This window comes from Hippoglossus stenolepis, chromosome 16 (genome assembly GCF_022539355.2).
Source record: "Hippoglossus stenolepis isolate QCI-W04-F060 chromosome 16, HSTE1.2, whole genome shotgun sequence".
Classification (NCBI taxonomy): Eukaryota; Metazoa; Chordata; class Actinopteri; order Pleuronectiformes; family Pleuronectidae; genus Hippoglossus; species Hippoglossus stenolepis.
The window spans coordinates 2,991,390-3,007,156 of record NC_061498.1 but is presented as its reverse complement, the minus strand read 5'-3'; the positions used below and the strand labels follow the sequence as shown (position 1 = coordinate 3,007,156).

Here is a 15,767-nt window from a genome sequence, read left to right as displayed (position 1 = left end):
ACCCAAATACACTCGGGTCACTTTCACTTATCACAAGGAAAAGCATCAAATCCTCACATTTCAGAAGCTTGAACCAGCAGAAGTTTGTTACCTTTACTTGACAATAATGTTTATTTGATGATCAAAATTGATTTTCTGTTGATCAATGAACCGATTCGTTAGAATACGTCTCGGTAAACGTATTAAGTGTCTTCGCCCTGTTGCTCATCGTTGTTGGTTGTCGAGTAAATCCATAAAAACAACAGACTTTAAAGTGGTCATGTTCTTTTTGTTATTTGGTTATTGTCCATACAAACTGACGAATAATATCTGTTACCTTTTGTCAAGGAGCTTTTCATTCCTGTCCATTTGGTTGTTGGTTTTTATTGCTTTCTTTAACATTGCAAGATTGACATTCACATTTTCACTAAATTCCCAGGGAATAATTCATGGATCATGAGGGGGGGGGGGATTAGGCACATTAAGGGGGCCTGGTATTTATGAGTGTGTTCAATTCGGTTTAGCTTGATTGAATTTAAAGGACTTTTTAGTGCCGTTCTAATTTCATTTGCAAAGATCAGTGTCTGGATGTTTTGGTCTGTTGTACGTTGTCAACAAGAAGAAGAAGAATCTAAATCTTTCATAGGGGTTTTGATTTATTATAGTTTTTTCAGGCTGCATTGCTCTGCCTGAGGTTAGCGGGAGTGTTGGAGAGAAGCCTGTCAGTGTGATTATGATAATGATCCTGATGTCGACGATGATCAGAACTGTCAAAAACAAGACGCGTTGCATGTCGGAGATCTCAGCCCAGCCACAGAGCTGCTGACAGTGAGGGACGACATCACGTCGGCAAATGTTGACCGTGTTCGTGCCACGAGTTTCTCTCTTTACGGCCGTCAGCTAAAAAGTTCTCTGATCATTTTTCTCAGCAAACAAAAATCCATGTGTCCTCTGGATCGGTGCCAGTCGACTATAGATTCACCGCTGAAGGGAACTTTGTGCAACCTGTGTGTGCGATCTGATTGGCTCTCGGCTGAGGAAGGAGAGACAGAAGCTGCTGCACACAGGCGGCCGTATAAGGAGATGGGCTGTAACCCGAGCTGTTGATGGACACCAGTGCAGTAAAAGCCTTGAGTGACTTGAGGGGCGGGTGTTGTTGGGTTTTAAAAGACATAAAAAAAAAAAATCTCCCTCTGGCTTTCATCAAGCGTGGCAGGCGAGGAAGAGGAGAGAAGGGGAAAACAGAGGGGCGGGCGTAGGGGGGGACACCAACAGAGACATACTCACTCCTCCAACCACAGGAAAATAAGAAGAAAAGAGCATTTCTGTCCTCAGTCAGGCTTCTTTTGCGAAATAGTTTCAATAGGAATGATCACGGGGACAAGTTTCCGGGAGGTCTGTGGCTGGCGTGGGCTCCAGTTCGGTGGTTAGAGGTCTAAAGCAAGCAGACAGGCACACGGCGCACGCTTGAAAGGTTTTGCCGTGAAAAGGCCTCTCCTCCCCCCTCATCGTTTCCCCGTGTACGGAAAAACATATGGTGTCTCAGGTAACACAACTGCTGTGTGCACGGAGTGAGAGTGAAACGGATTCGGCTGAATAGGCCCCACTCCAGATGGTTCCCCTTTTGAAGTTGGTGATATCAGATTGAAGATTGAAGAGAAATGGGGGAAAAACAAATCTCATCTGATATTTCTCGGGCTCGGCTCAGATCGCTTCAACGCGTCGTTTTTTAATTCGCAGCGAAGCCTGTTTTCAAATCTTATCTCGCACTGTCAAATTTCAGTCTGGAAAGTTTGCGTCGAGACCAGACATAGTAAAAAAAAAAAAGAAAAGAGCCTGTGATTATTTCCCATAATCCCCTTCCCCCTCCTGTTAACCCCCCCCCTTTACTTTTTTCCATTATTTCTTTTTTCCTCTCTCCCTTTGACTATATGATGCAGCCATGTAGGGAAGTGCTGCTCCTTAGTCAACGGGTCAGGAATGCATGCGTGGACTTAAGGTTGCTCTGTTTTCCGTTCTGATCCTAATCCACTGACAGCTTCTCATCCTTCTCTCCGTTTATTAGTCCATCGATAGCACGTGTTTCAACTCCGCTGGCACGACAAACCCCTGAATGATGCAACAACACACAATCACTGCCACAATAGGATTCTTAACAATTGTAAAACCTTAAAATGTTCCTATTTTTACTGGTCTTATCATGTGAGAGCGTTGTGTAATGATATCCTTCAGGCTTTATTCAGCTAGAAACATGGCGTAGCAAGAAAAAAAACAATGTTGTTGCTTTTATAAACCATGACGCAGCCTCTGCCCTGAAGCCGTGTCTGGGAAGAAAAAAAACATGATGCGTTCCTAAAAAGACATCCTTGTTAATGAAATATCTCGGCTCCAGGAGAACCCAGGCACCGCCCGGCAGCTTTTACTTTTCTCACTTATTCAGACTTAAAACGTCCTGTTAAAACGCAGTTAGGCCTGATTCCCACTCTGCACGATCAGAGGCTGTAATTCTCTTCATTTGTTATGTGTGTGACTTTGCTCTGGGCTGTCATTAGACTACAGGACACACCCTTCTGTGGCTGAGTGCAGGCTACTGCATGTTTACATACCTGCATGTCCTAACAAGTACATTTAGGCTTTGATTTAACCTAGGCAAAGTAGACCCAGGCCTAACCGTTGAATTCTTATATCTTCTAAAAGGTTTTTGATGGTTCCTCTTTAATCATAGGCGACCGAGGCCGTAGCGGACGCAGAAACACAATCAGCTCGCACACGTTCTTTCCAGACACACAATTAGCCGTACCACTGTGAGCGTGGCAGTGAACAAGTTCCCCAGATTTTTCCATCCAGCCTTCTCTCTCTGTCTGTTGGGCCCGGGCCCCAGAAGCTGTCTGTCTTGCAGATGGGCCTTTTTCGCATCAGCTGGCTGTTTTACAGCCAGTGAGGCAGTCACTGCGGATGAACAATGAGCAATCAGGCTAAAGGATTAGAGAAGGAAAGAGGGGAAAGAGCCTGTTTGCTTTGCGGCATCTTAGTTGCTCTGTCTAATTAAAAAGGCTTTCTGGAGACTGCGTGTCTCTAGGCGTGACCCAACCTACATCCAGACCACCGCACAGACCAGACCAGTGGTTAACAGTGTTGGATGCTCCGTGTAATCCTGCCCGGCCTCGTGTGGAAGAAGGAGCCCTGACCCCAAATCCACCGGCCTTTTTACCCCCTTTCCTCACTCAGTCTTTATCCATCCTCTCATTTTCTTTCACTCTGTGACTTTGCCATAAAGGGATTTTTGTTGAACTCAGTCTGCAGAGTCACCGCAGACACACACACACACACACACACACACACACACACACACACACACACACGTATAATAATTCACTGCAGCAGCAGCGCAGCCATAAAGAATCTGTAGATAATCCTGCTGCTCATATAGTTGTAACGGCGGAGAGGAAAAAAAAAGCACCTGAGGCAATGAAGTCCCAGCTGATGCACAGTTAATCTGAATTATAGATGACCTCTAAAACACAGCCAGAAATTCAGGAACCAGTGTTCCCACAGTTCACCAGTAGCTGTAAACACGTCACAGTTAACATGTCATGGTTAGTATCTAACTTTCTGTATGTCCACCCATTACATAAGCATCGTTGTGTCTCTAACTGTGTATCAAATTTGAGTCTGTCTTAATAATAGATGTGTTTTCTGTAAATATTTCATGGTCGGCTGACTGAAAACACATGCCTGTCAGAGATATGGAGGTGGAGGGCGGGGGAGGGGGAGGGGGAGGATCGCATGCAGGGAACGGAGTGAGAGAGAGTGAAATTTAATAGGCTGGATTTTCACCCCCTCATTGTGCCTTCATGGGGACGCAGCAGCAGCCACTGTAAAGAGCCTCCCCGGGTACATATGTTAAATCGTCTCCTTCTCCTCCCCCCTCCCCCCACCTCCCCGCTCCCGCAGGGCTCTCAGGATTCGACAGGAGGACAGGAGGGTCTGGTGGCCCCACCCTTCGCAGCATTCCCCCCTCCACCCCCACCTCAGAACGGGCTCCCGGGGACGGAGTTTGTTCCGGGGGCCATGTTTGGCGCTGGGGGCCCAGGAACAGTAGAGGTGGGGGTTGGCGCTGATGGAACAGCCACTGCAGCCATCATCAACAACAGCAACAGCGTAAGTCTATATTCACTAAACCTTCACTAGTAGTTCAGTGAAATGTCAATGGGATTATTTTTATTGTTAAACAAAGACGTACATTATTTGTTGGGAAAAGAAACATCCTCCCTTATTCAGTTTTTCCCATTTGTAGACTATATTTTGAAGTTGTGAAATATGCATGATTATCTGCAATTTTATCAAATTAAATGTATTGTTACACTATTAAATCACTTTAATCATTAAGTCACTGCTAAACATTAGCAAGTAACTCAAAGTTTAAGTGTATTTCATTTAGGATGCAGCTGAGATTGTGTTTTATTTCTTGCTCATGATGAAGATGATGTTTTTCTGCACTCATCAACTCAGTGTGTTTTCCATTAAGGTTACACAAATAAGAGGTGTGGCACAGTGTTGTACCAAAGAAAAGATAAATTCACTGAGCGCTTAATGTGAAAATACACATAACATCAGGGGAAAATTGCCATAATTAGTGAAAAGTCAGATCATAATGAATAAAACATTAATAAATATTAGATAAAAATAAAGAAAATGAAAATAAAGATCATAACAACGATAAAAACTTCTTTTAACGTACTCGTCACGTCTTCTCGTCTCTCCCCCCCCCCACAGGTAAAGGCAGAAGAGGAATCACAGGGCGAGGCGGGGGTGCAGTGTGGTACCGGAGGCACCGGAGCGGGCGGCTCCACCGGCGACCCCTCGGAGGCCAAAGGGACCCCCAAACGCCTCCACGTCTCCAACATCCCCTTCCGCTTCCGGGACCCAGATCTCAGGCAGATGTTTGGGGTAAGAAGTTGGGAAGGTTGTGGGGGGGGGGGGCTGGGCTAAGATCTATAAATCAGTGTAGACACCCCGGGGTCTCATGGGGCAGAGGGGCGGCCTCTGGGTGGGTGGGGGTGCAGAGACAGACCAAAGAGTAAGCAGTGGGTCGCTATGTGTGTCAGTGTGTTAGTATAAGTGGCCGACTTAGAAGGAAATAGGAAACAGAGCTGGGGCGACAGAGGCCTGGCAGAAACACACGGTGGAGGAAGTTGTCTTTTGTATAACAGTGACCCCTAGTGCAAACTATCTGCAACTTGCACAAAGCGTCTGACTTTGCAGTAAATCCAGATCTGAAGCAAACGTCCAACAAATCAAAGATACTCGTTCATTTCCATGATTATATCTTTACTAATTTCTTTTTTTTCCAATTTCCTTGCAGCAATACGGGAAGATTCTGGATGTAGAGATAATTTTCAATGAGAGGGGTTCAAAGGTAAGATCACAGACACCCTCTGCTGAATCGACTGTGGACTGTTGATAAGTCTTCCTGCCGTGCATGTCCCCCCGCCCTGGACTCTGTGACGTGGTATCAGCACGGCCCACTGATAATTGTGAAGCTTCAGTCATCGTTAAACGTCGTCACAATGGAGCCCAAGTGCTCAGATCTGCAGTCTTCTCCGTCGCTTCCCTCTAACCTCTGCTATGCACCACAGGGCTTTGGCTTTGTGACGTTTGAGACCAGCGCAGACGCAGAGAAAGCCAGGGAAAAGCTCCACGGCACATTGGTGGAAGGTCGTAAGATTGAGGTAATTTTCCTCTCTCTCTGTCTCTCTTCCCTCTCTACTGTCTTCTGTCTGTACTCCCATCGTAATTCTGCTTGAGCACTCACTGCTAGCCAGCTCCCATCCTCCCTTTAGTGACATGCTCTGATGCAGCCCACTGGTATCCCACTCCCTGGTCCTCTGCAATGTTTTTTTTGAATTTTAAAAAGATTTGTTTGCTCCTTTTTTTTGTTGTTGTGGTGAGAATGATTGGGGGTGCAAGAACACTATATAAGGCATGCTGGGTATTTCTCCTCTGCAGCATTTCTTTTTTTTTCCCTCCACATTCAGCTGTTGCCTCTTCACCTTTTTTTGTTTTGTTTTTCCACTGATTCGCAACTTGTCGCCACACTGATTTAAAAAAAAAAAAAAACCTCTTCTGCAACAATTGGAATGATGTTTGTGTATTGGCACCGGGGACAAGAGGAACGCAGTGAAAGGATGATGCATGGCAGATTGCCGTCAGATGCTCTTTTTTTTTTTTTTTGTTTCCTTCCCTAGTGTAGAAATCCTTCTGTGTTCCCCTCTCCCGGTGTTGTGGCTAAGTGGTTGTGACAAGCTTATGGCTCCTGGTGCAACAGCAGCATGCCGGGAATCACACTGACGCATGTTCACTTTATGAAAATCTGGGTTCTTGACAAAGATCTGTACACTTCTCTCCATGTGTGTCGAGTCCCTGTGTGTCCAGGTCTTTTATTTTGATATGATTCTCTTTTTATTTTCAATATGTGACATAAGCATGTGCTGAGTTTTTGAAAGCAGTTCTTCCTCTTTAATTTCATCCGGGTTTTCAATCAGCCAGTCGTTCGTTTTGGATCTCCTGATGCTCGCCACTGTAAGCCGGGATCTCTGCATGGGCTTACTGTGGTGATTTCCTCGTGGTGTGTGTGTGTGTGTGTGTGTGTGGGGGTGTGTGTCGGTTCTTGCATGAAGGATGAGGCTGGCTGGACCCTTTTTTAGTTCTGTACTCTGAGTTCTGCTGCAGTGTGGTGGAGAATGAAAGACAGCCACCTGCATCCACTGGTACAACATACCCCCTCCACCACCTCCACCCTCAGTCAATCAGCAAGCTGAATGGATACTGATGGAGCCAATAAACCCTGCATCAGTCAACAACCTGTGTCGTCCCTGACATTGCTTTTAATCTGATTCTGTGTTTCTTCCCCAAGTTTTGCATGATGTCAGTCACTTTTCTCGATCGGCGAGCAGTCTGTGTTTTCAGTTGTCACTCTGCATGCACTCTGTTGTACTCCAGTAGTGGTGTTGGGCTGTAGCAGCTCACGTGTCGGCTGCATGGTGGGCCAGCAGCAGGAGTCCGTAGAGTGTGTTTCTCTCTCTGTCTGTTTATGGTGCATGGGCTTGAAGAGACAAAAGGCTGGGGCAGGACAAACCGTGGATTTGTGTTTATACATTCTTCCAAGCGAGGAGAAAGGGGCCGGACATTTCTATTTGAGGTGATGCTCTCTGGCAGTTCTCCCTCCTTGCAGACGTTGCGGCAGTAACTCTGGCTTTAAGTGGTCGCATCATTTCAGAGTTTGTTGAACTATGTTTTCAGAGATGAAGCGAAGACAACTGGAGCAATCGTATGTTCGTATTATAATTCAGAAACTCTGAAATATAGGCCCTATTGTATACCATTGTTATACATAAATATTGTGTTTATTGTGTGTGAGTTCACTGCTTTCCACTGGCATGGGTTTAGTTGTCGAAGCCTAAGTGTGCATGACTGGTATTTGACCGTGGAAGTCTGTGTCCTCGCTGAGGCAGCTCTGCAGACAGCTGGATGTTTTTTTTCTTGCATGTTTATTCTGTACGGCTCTGTAGTCGATTTAGTTTTGGTGATGGGACTGGTTCAGTTAGCATGGAATCAGCTGCACCTGAGTGCCTCATTGACCAAACGCTGATAGCTGAATCCTTAGTTTTTACAAACGTTTGCTGTTCTCAACCTCGAGTGCTGACATTTCTTGTTCTTGGTGCATGCCAATGGGAGTAGTCAGTAGTTATGTAGCTTAGCCGGCCATAGTGTGCATGTGTAGTCCATGTGAAATAGAAAGATAATTGTTGTGTTTAAAGTTGCACTGTACTTCTCTTTGTCTGGAATAAAACTCTGCGCTTTGAAGAAGTCAGTTTCCTGTGCGCTTCCAATGTATCCATGTAAGTGGCTCAACTACAGTTCACTTTGTCTCTACCTGCTTCTCTGTGACCCACCCCATCACTATTAATTCTATATATAGAGTCCTATAGGCCTATATATAGGTGTCAGTGTGTATCACATACATTTACACATCAATGCATCTCCACCCTGGCTGTCACTGTGATTGTGTGTACGCTCCATGTCCTCACCCATAACGTCTGTCTGCCACAGGCCCTAACATGTGTCATACACTTCTCACTTTGACTGGAGGACACCCCACAAAGCTAATGATAGAAAAAACATTTCGTCACAAAAGTGTAGTCGCATATGTGCACACGTTTCCTTCTTTTGCTGCAATTACTGGCTGTACAGGAAGTGTTAACAGGTCTCTGCATGGTCTCAAGTGGTGCAGCTGTTAACCTTGATCTAACATCCCCGATTTTTTACTGTGATCACACAAAACAACATCTCTTTTTTTCCAGGGGACAGGTGACAGTCTGAAGGTCCAAAAGGAAAGATGTAAAAGAGTAAGGTGTATGCTGGCTAAATGATATTTAGTTGAACTGTTCCATATCTGGGAGTGGCAGACTGTCAAGATTGAGTTTAATATAAAGGGAGAATGGTGAACTCTGGTTTTATATTTAGCCACAATCAAATGATCGGTGTCGTGCAAAAGAATCCGCTGCGTGACTTCGTTTTTCTTCTTGATTTGTCCACGTTGCAAACAACGGTGTGGAAGGACAATGTAACAGACGGTGCTCACACAACCGCAGAGGAGATGGCACGCAGGCCGAGACCATGCAGAACCTCCAACACACCCGTTCACTCACTGCTGCGCCAAAGTTGTGTGTCCGTGGTTGACCTCTTGTGGCCGGAGCGTTACGGGAAGTGACAGCTCCTCCTCCGCAGCAGCAGCAGCAACGCAGAGTTTTAGTCAGACATTACAACACAAGAATAGCGGCGAATAGAAATAAAGTTGTCTGCGTGTAAAAGTGGTGCAGCTCTGCATGCAAAGGAGCGGGGGAGGGAGGGGGGGTATATATTCTATAAAGAGTGTCATCATCTCTGCATGGATGTGGTGAAGAGGATGAGGAGAAAGTTGTGTCTGTGGTTCTGCATGCCTGACCATGCACACTCTCACCCACCGATGCTGCTGCCATACACTCGTCCATGGGACACAACTGGCTTCAACTCATTCTGGCCCGAGCCCGTTTTTTGACCATTTCCATAAACATTCAGAAACATCTCGACTGATTCACTGCAGCTGTGTCATCGCAGTGTGAGAGCTTGAATCGATAAGAGCTTGTTGTCGAATTGGCGACGGCCTGAAGCGAAGGATTACCAGTGCATTGTGTCCCAGTTTCACAGATGAGCCCCTCCAACCTCCCCCCCTCCCCCAGTTTGCTTTGGATTTGACCAGTCCTCTTTGTGTTTTTGTCGCTATCAGAACTTTTCTGTTACTGCATGATACGGCCCCGGAAAACAACCGAATCAATGAATGACATCTGCGACTAATGAATGACACGTGCGAGTATCCGTGTGTTTGCTTTGTACATGAGTGAAAACGTAGATAAGGTTTGTAAGAAAGGGGGAAAGAGAGTTTGTACTTTGCCCTTTCCGAACCCTTCTGCCGTCTTTTTGTGTTTTTGGCTCCGTTCTTTCTCTTTCTCATCCCTTCATTCTCTCATCGCCAGTCGTGTTTGTCTCTGTCACTTTGTGTTTTAATTTGCAAACTGTTTTTTCTAACTATAATATTCTTTTTGCCATCATCTGTCTGCCGTACTTCGTCTCCACCTCTTTTCATCTGTCTTGTTTTTCAGTTGTCTGTCTTGTCTTCATTGTTTGACTCTCCGTCAGTATGATCTTTTTGTGGTGACTGGTAGAAATTAGAGCCTCTCTCTCTCTAGCCACAGCCATTTTTCAAACACACATACTTCTCTTGTGGCCTAACTCCACCACATAAGAATGAGTCTTGCAACATCTAACCCAAATACCGACCTTGACAGCATCAAAGCAACTTCTGCCATTCTGCTCTTGTGATGGAGGGTGGTGGGGATTGGGTTCTGCTCCTCTGACGCATCCTGGGAGGTGTTTTTTAAACTCGCTGCATCTCAGTCCCTCATTGGACTCTCTAGGCTAGGTTTTGGGGGGTTTAAAGCAAGGTTGCCCCATATCTCCATTCTCCTGTACCATGTCTTCTGTTTCTGTAGAGCACCAAATCCTGTCACTGTTCTGATTGTTGTGCTGATGCTCAGAGCATCTTCCTCCTCCTCCTCCTCCTCCTCTCCCTCTTCTTTCTCTTAAACTCTGTTCTGAGCTGTGACACTGCTGCTCTCAGGTTTTTTATTTCACATGGCGGGGGGGGTGGGGGCATTTAGGTTTCATTTGTTACCCGGATTATTTGTTTATTTATTATATTTTTTCTGTTTCCCTGACGACTTCTGTGTGTTGTTGTCAGTCTCCACGGTAACCACTCGCTGTTTCTACGGCAACGGTAAGTTGTGTACAAACATCTATCACTGAACTGATCCCCTTCCCACCCCACCCCTGAAATGGGCCTTTTGATACAGTACCATGCACAATCTACAATATTAGTCTTTGCATTCCTATATTAACCAAATGTTCCCGGCCCAGTGTAACGCCCTGGGAAACTCTTGGCATTATGTCATTTACAGTAGCACAGGCACACAGACAGATGGACACAGCATCTTTCAACACATTGGGTCTTTTAGCCGTAATATTTTCTCCACATGTCCGTCCCCCACCACGTCATTAACACCTCACTGGGAATGAACGAATGTAATCACCCTCCTCTGTGCAATCACACGGCTACTCTCTACAATACATCTGATTAATTCTCCGTTGGACTCAATGTATGTAGTTTCCTCCTCCTAATGAATTAAAATCAGCAGAAATGACATGAAGCTTTGCTCCCTGTTGCTGCCTACGATTGCTTTGAGTGAATGCCGACCCCCTCCCCTCCCGAGCTGCAGGGCAAATAACGCTGCTCTGGTTTTGAATTTCTTCACTTCACTGACCTGCCTGCTTTGAGCCTCGTACTTTGTCAAAAGTTAGCCAACTGGATACAAAGTGCATTTGAAAAAAAACCCAGAGACAAAGGTCTTGCAAATGTATTTTCATACTCAGATGAGAACTGTGTCTAATAACAGTAAAGATGTTTAGGAACCATGTTGATGAAGATGTGGATTGAGTTGCACCAGCTATTCATAAATTCATCGCTAAGTTAGAATATAATGTTCTTCCTAACTTCTTGGGAACTACTAACTGGTTTCAAACTAGTCATTTACTAAAGGAGTTTGCCCCATTTGCACTTTGGACACTTCTTGGCTTGTAAAGACGTTAGAAACGTATAAATTGGTCACTAATATAAACAGGAAGTCGAGCTAAATTTCAAAAGAGGCAGTTTAAGAAGCGTAAAAGTTGCATCTTTTGTTCTGTTTACTGTTTTATTTGTGCCTGTTTACATGAGAAGTGTTTCAGTGTTAGCCATAATAATATAGTTTAGAACAGAATGTTATTGCCAATGTATTTTGTAATTTAGTCAAATACCATTTAAAATCTTAGCGATCATATGGAATAGGGTCATTTTATGTGTTTCTAAACTTAATAAATTCTTTAAAATAGTGATGTAAATTCTACTTTGCTCTCGTATCGGTTCAGGTATTCGCGAGCAAGTTGTTTTTGCCAGTTTGTCGCACTTAGCTGCAACATCACTTCCACTTGAAAGTGGCTGTAAATATTTAGGAACATCTCATCTCCAGGAAAGAATCAGTTTGTTTTTTATTCAGTGACGTGTAAAAAATCGCGTATCGAATCAGCCAGAGCGCGTCCCAGACCAGTCCCCAGTTTAACAATCCTTCATCAAAATGAAAAAACGAAAAGTGCCTGTTCGCATGTGTCGTGCCGTCTGTTAACAATCCCACAATGCATTGCGCTGCATTGTACAAGTTGACAAATGACTGTTGCGCGGCTCAACCGCTGACAGGGGGTAATAAACGTGATAAATGACAATCATCTCAATGCACTGCTCCCTGCACGGGGTCTGTTAAACAGGGAGACGTGAACGAGGGAGTGGTCGTGGACACGGCCTCTGCGTCGTGTCACCATATGCATCTCTAAACCGATATGGGGTTTACCTCGCAGTGTCCCCTTGGGTCTCTATTACGCTGCCATTTTGTTTTTCTCTCTTTTTTTGGTTTGTTTTTTCTCGTAGTGGATTGTCTGTGTATCAGTAGTCGTAGTTGTAGTTGCAGTGTACTGGTCTCAGTTTGTGACACACAGTTCTAATGCCTGGCATAGTGACTCATGTTTATTTTATTTCTCTCCTTTTTTGGGAATGAGGATTGCTCTCTCTCTCTCACTCTCACATGCTCTCTCTCTCTCTCTCCATCTCTCCCTCTTTCTCTCTCTCTCTCTCTCTATTCCCTCCATCCTTTGGTGCTCTGTTTCTCAACCCACCACATATAATGATATTTTCAGGAGAATGGTCACCAAATCTAATTGCTTTATTTGAATGATGCACCTTGGTATATATATGTTGTGTTTTTTAAACAGTAATTGTTCTTTTTTTTTTGTGTTGCTCATGTAAAACTCTCTCTCCCTTTTTTCTCTGTCTCTTCACTCCATCTCGACATCCCCCCCCTTGTTTTTATATACGGACTGGCTCTGTCTCTTTCCCTCTCACCTGCATCCCGTCCTCTTAACTTCCCCGTCCCATCTTCGTCTCGTACATGTTTGTATGTGGGAGTTCTGCGATTGTTTTTGATTGGTCTCTATTCTGCATCCAACGCTTGCTGATTGGCTGATTTTTTGATTTACTCTTTTTTGGTTTGTTACTCACTCTTGGTCATGTTATTCGCCCATATTTGGCTGCGTGTAATTTCTGTGTTATATGATTATTAATTTTGTCAAACAAATGTTTTTGCACCCCCTCTTTCTCTCCCTCTCCCTTGTATTTATTTTTGAATATTTCTTTTTTTTTTAGGTATGTAAACCCCACGAGTTTGGTTTCATATGGAAATGTGACTTGATTTTGTCCAGGTTTATTGTTCCGACTGGACTGGGAGGGCAAAAGTGGGATGAGAAAGGCTGAATGTTTTATTAATTATTAACACTTTGAGATTGGCCTTCCATATACTCTCCTGATCTGCATGTGTTACTGTCAAACCATTCACCCAATTTCATTTAATGTGCATCACACGAACACAGGTACAAGCACTGTAGAAACACAGCTGATTGCCCAGTATCATCTAAGATATGATAGAGATGCTTAACTCATCCCTCAGTGGGGAAACCCGGCTCTTCACTGTCACCACTTGTTTCAACACAAATAATCTGTGTGACACAAAGAAAATGTTTTGACGTTAATTTGATCATTAGCTCGATCCACGTTTTTGAAATGTCTCCACCTGGATGTTGTATCACATAGCTCGCCAGGCTAGGCTAATTGAATCGTTTGCCGCTGACCTCGTCATTTGCAATGATGGAAAAATTAGGCAAACCTCATTTCCATTTGAATGAAGCTCGGCAGATAAAGAACATGAGTCAGAGCGCGAGGCGACGCGTGTGGCAGTCGACGCTCTAATGCTCTTCTGAATGAGGGTGCTGCTGTGGGTATGCACACGCACACAGGCCCCCCATCTTGCCAAAAGGTCAATAATCTTTAGCTTGTCACACAGTCAGATGTGGAGCTCCACCAGCGCACTCGGACGGTCTCCTTCTCGCAAAGCCCATCAAAGGAAGATGAGGATAGATCGAGGCGCCGCAGTTTGAGCCTTTGAAGCTCAGAAAGGAGATTAGCAGCCATCTTGAATTGAAGGGGCCTTAGCATTAGTCTGAAATGTCAGTCAGCGTGAACGGAATACGCACACACACACACACACACACGTGAATACTTTCACCTGCGCATGGCAAAAATAAAAGTACAGCTAAGTTTGCTTTGCTGTGCCTCCAACCCATTAATGTGCAGGTCCCTGCAGCAACATAACCAGCGTCGCTCCTGGCAGCCATCACATCTCTCCACTGTGAATCACCAAATCTCTACTGGGCAATTAGTTTTTAATTGCATGATGAATAAAAAAAAATTCCCCTTAACAGCCTCCGTCCACTATTACATTTACACAAATGGACATGTAGCATTAAACACACACACACACACATACACACCGATGTGTCGTCATCCACATAATAACCAAGAACATGCCGGTACATCGTCACATCCATGTTGTTGGTCGGCTTTAACCTTAAAGCAGCTTTTACACCATCAAGTTTACAGCTGAACAAAAGGAGTCGGTTAAGTTACGAACAAATTGGACCATAACATAAAAAAAACACCACCAGCGTTCTCCTCTAATAAACCAGTAGGAATAAATGAAAATACAATATCAAGATATATATAAAACCCAGCACATCACAGCTGTAAATCAATATTTCTCAGCCTCGGCCTTGTTATCTAGTCAACATGGAGTTTATGTGCTGCTTAACTTTCCTCTGCTGTAATGTTGTGTCTGTGTGTTTGACCGTCTGCTCCTCCATCCCCAGGTGAATAACGCCACCGCCAGGGTGATGACTAACAAGAAAATGGTCAGCCCTTACCCTAACGGAGAGGCTCTCAGCACACTGCCTTACGGTAACGACCAAACTGACACACACTAACGATGCACCGCGTCCCGACTAATAATCCAGCACAGGTACACAGGGGGGGGGGGCAGGGTAGACGAGCCCTGTAGGCTCCTCTCTGGACCATCAGCAAAACTCCTGCATCTTATTTTAGGCTCATTATTTTTGCTACCACCTACCAGCCATGATGTCAGCTGACTTTAAAATTCCGCTCACAGTTGGTTCTAGATTCAACACGACAGCCTGCATGGGGAGAACAAGTGGTGCAACAGACAGAGGTTGATGTTGTCGCAATAATAATCTTCCATTAAAGGGGCATGTTACACAGCCTGATTCAATAAAAGGGGAATTAAATATGAATAATCTTGTGAACCATGAATATCAAGAATATAGATGAATAACTGTATTATTGTAATGTACTAAACGTGTTTGTATTAAAAACACTGTGTGCATGTTGAGGCATATATGCACCTATGCTCCCTTATTCATTCTTTGCCCCCTCTATGTGACTGTCAGCGGGTTGGAAACTGAGTCCGATGGTGAGCGCCATGTACGGACCCGAGCTGTACGCAGGTAAGAGCACCCCCACTTACAACTGCCTCTACAACCCATTTTACATTTCAGTCACGTTCCAATCTGTTATTCATATTAATGAATTCATCGTTCTTTTCCTACCCATCCTTCTTTTCTAATTCCTTCGCTGTCACTCCACCTCTCTCTCCTATCCTCCATCTCCTTGCTTACCCTTGTTATCCTCCTCTTCCTCATCCTCCTCCTCCAGTCCCCGGGTTCCCCTACTCTTCAGCAGCAGCGGCAGCCACAACAGCGGCGGCAGCGTTCCGCGGCGCCCACCTTAGAGGCCGGGGTCGGCCCGTCTACAGCACCGTACGGGCCGCTGTGCCTCAGCCCACCCTCCCTGCGTACCCTGGGTGAGAAGAACAAGAGTCAAGAGTTGACTTATAGGAAAACACACACTGGAAACAAACCGGTTAAAGTCGGTCGTCGTGTTTACTGCCCGGTGAATCCACCGAGGAACACCTCATGAATGCATTTTTCCAAATCTGTTTGACCAGGTCTCTGCTGAATACAGCTGTGCTCATACACCTCTCATGCTCAAACATTATTCACACTCTGCTCTGCCGCGGTCCAGCTGGCACATTGTCAGTCAGTTCACAGGCTATTCAGTCGAGTATGACACACTGATGGGATTGCACCATTTGAAGGGTTCATTTGAATAAACACACAGATACCACCCTCGGCAGATTTGC

The 15,767-nt window shown here is 44.9% G+C and overlaps 1 protein-coding gene across 3 annotated transcripts in view; it reads left to right on the top strand.

Moving 5' to 3' along the window:
* Positions 1–15,767, top strand: part of LOC118123169 (RNA binding protein fox-1 homolog 2) — a 42,649-nt gene that overhangs the window by 19,034 nt on the left and 7,848 nt on the right. For 2 of the 3 annotated variants that reach the window (XM_035180362.2, XM_035180364.2), the window contains 8 exons: positions 3,934–4,140; positions 4,756–4,929; positions 5,345–5,398; positions 5,619–5,711; positions 8,343–8,387; positions 14,422–14,509; positions 15,016–15,072; positions 15,281–15,428. In XM_035180362.2, coding sequence (XP_035036253.1) covers positions 3,934–4,140; positions 4,756–4,929; positions 5,345–5,398; positions 5,619–5,711; positions 8,343–8,387; positions 14,422–14,509; positions 15,016–15,072; positions 15,281–15,428 — 866 coding nt within the window. The remainder of the gene's footprint in view (positions 1–3,933; positions 4,141–4,755; positions 4,930–5,344; positions 5,399–5,618; positions 5,712–8,342; positions 8,388–14,421; positions 14,510–15,015; positions 15,073–15,280; positions 15,429–15,767) is intronic. The other variant, XM_035180363.2, reaches the window with a different exon arrangement.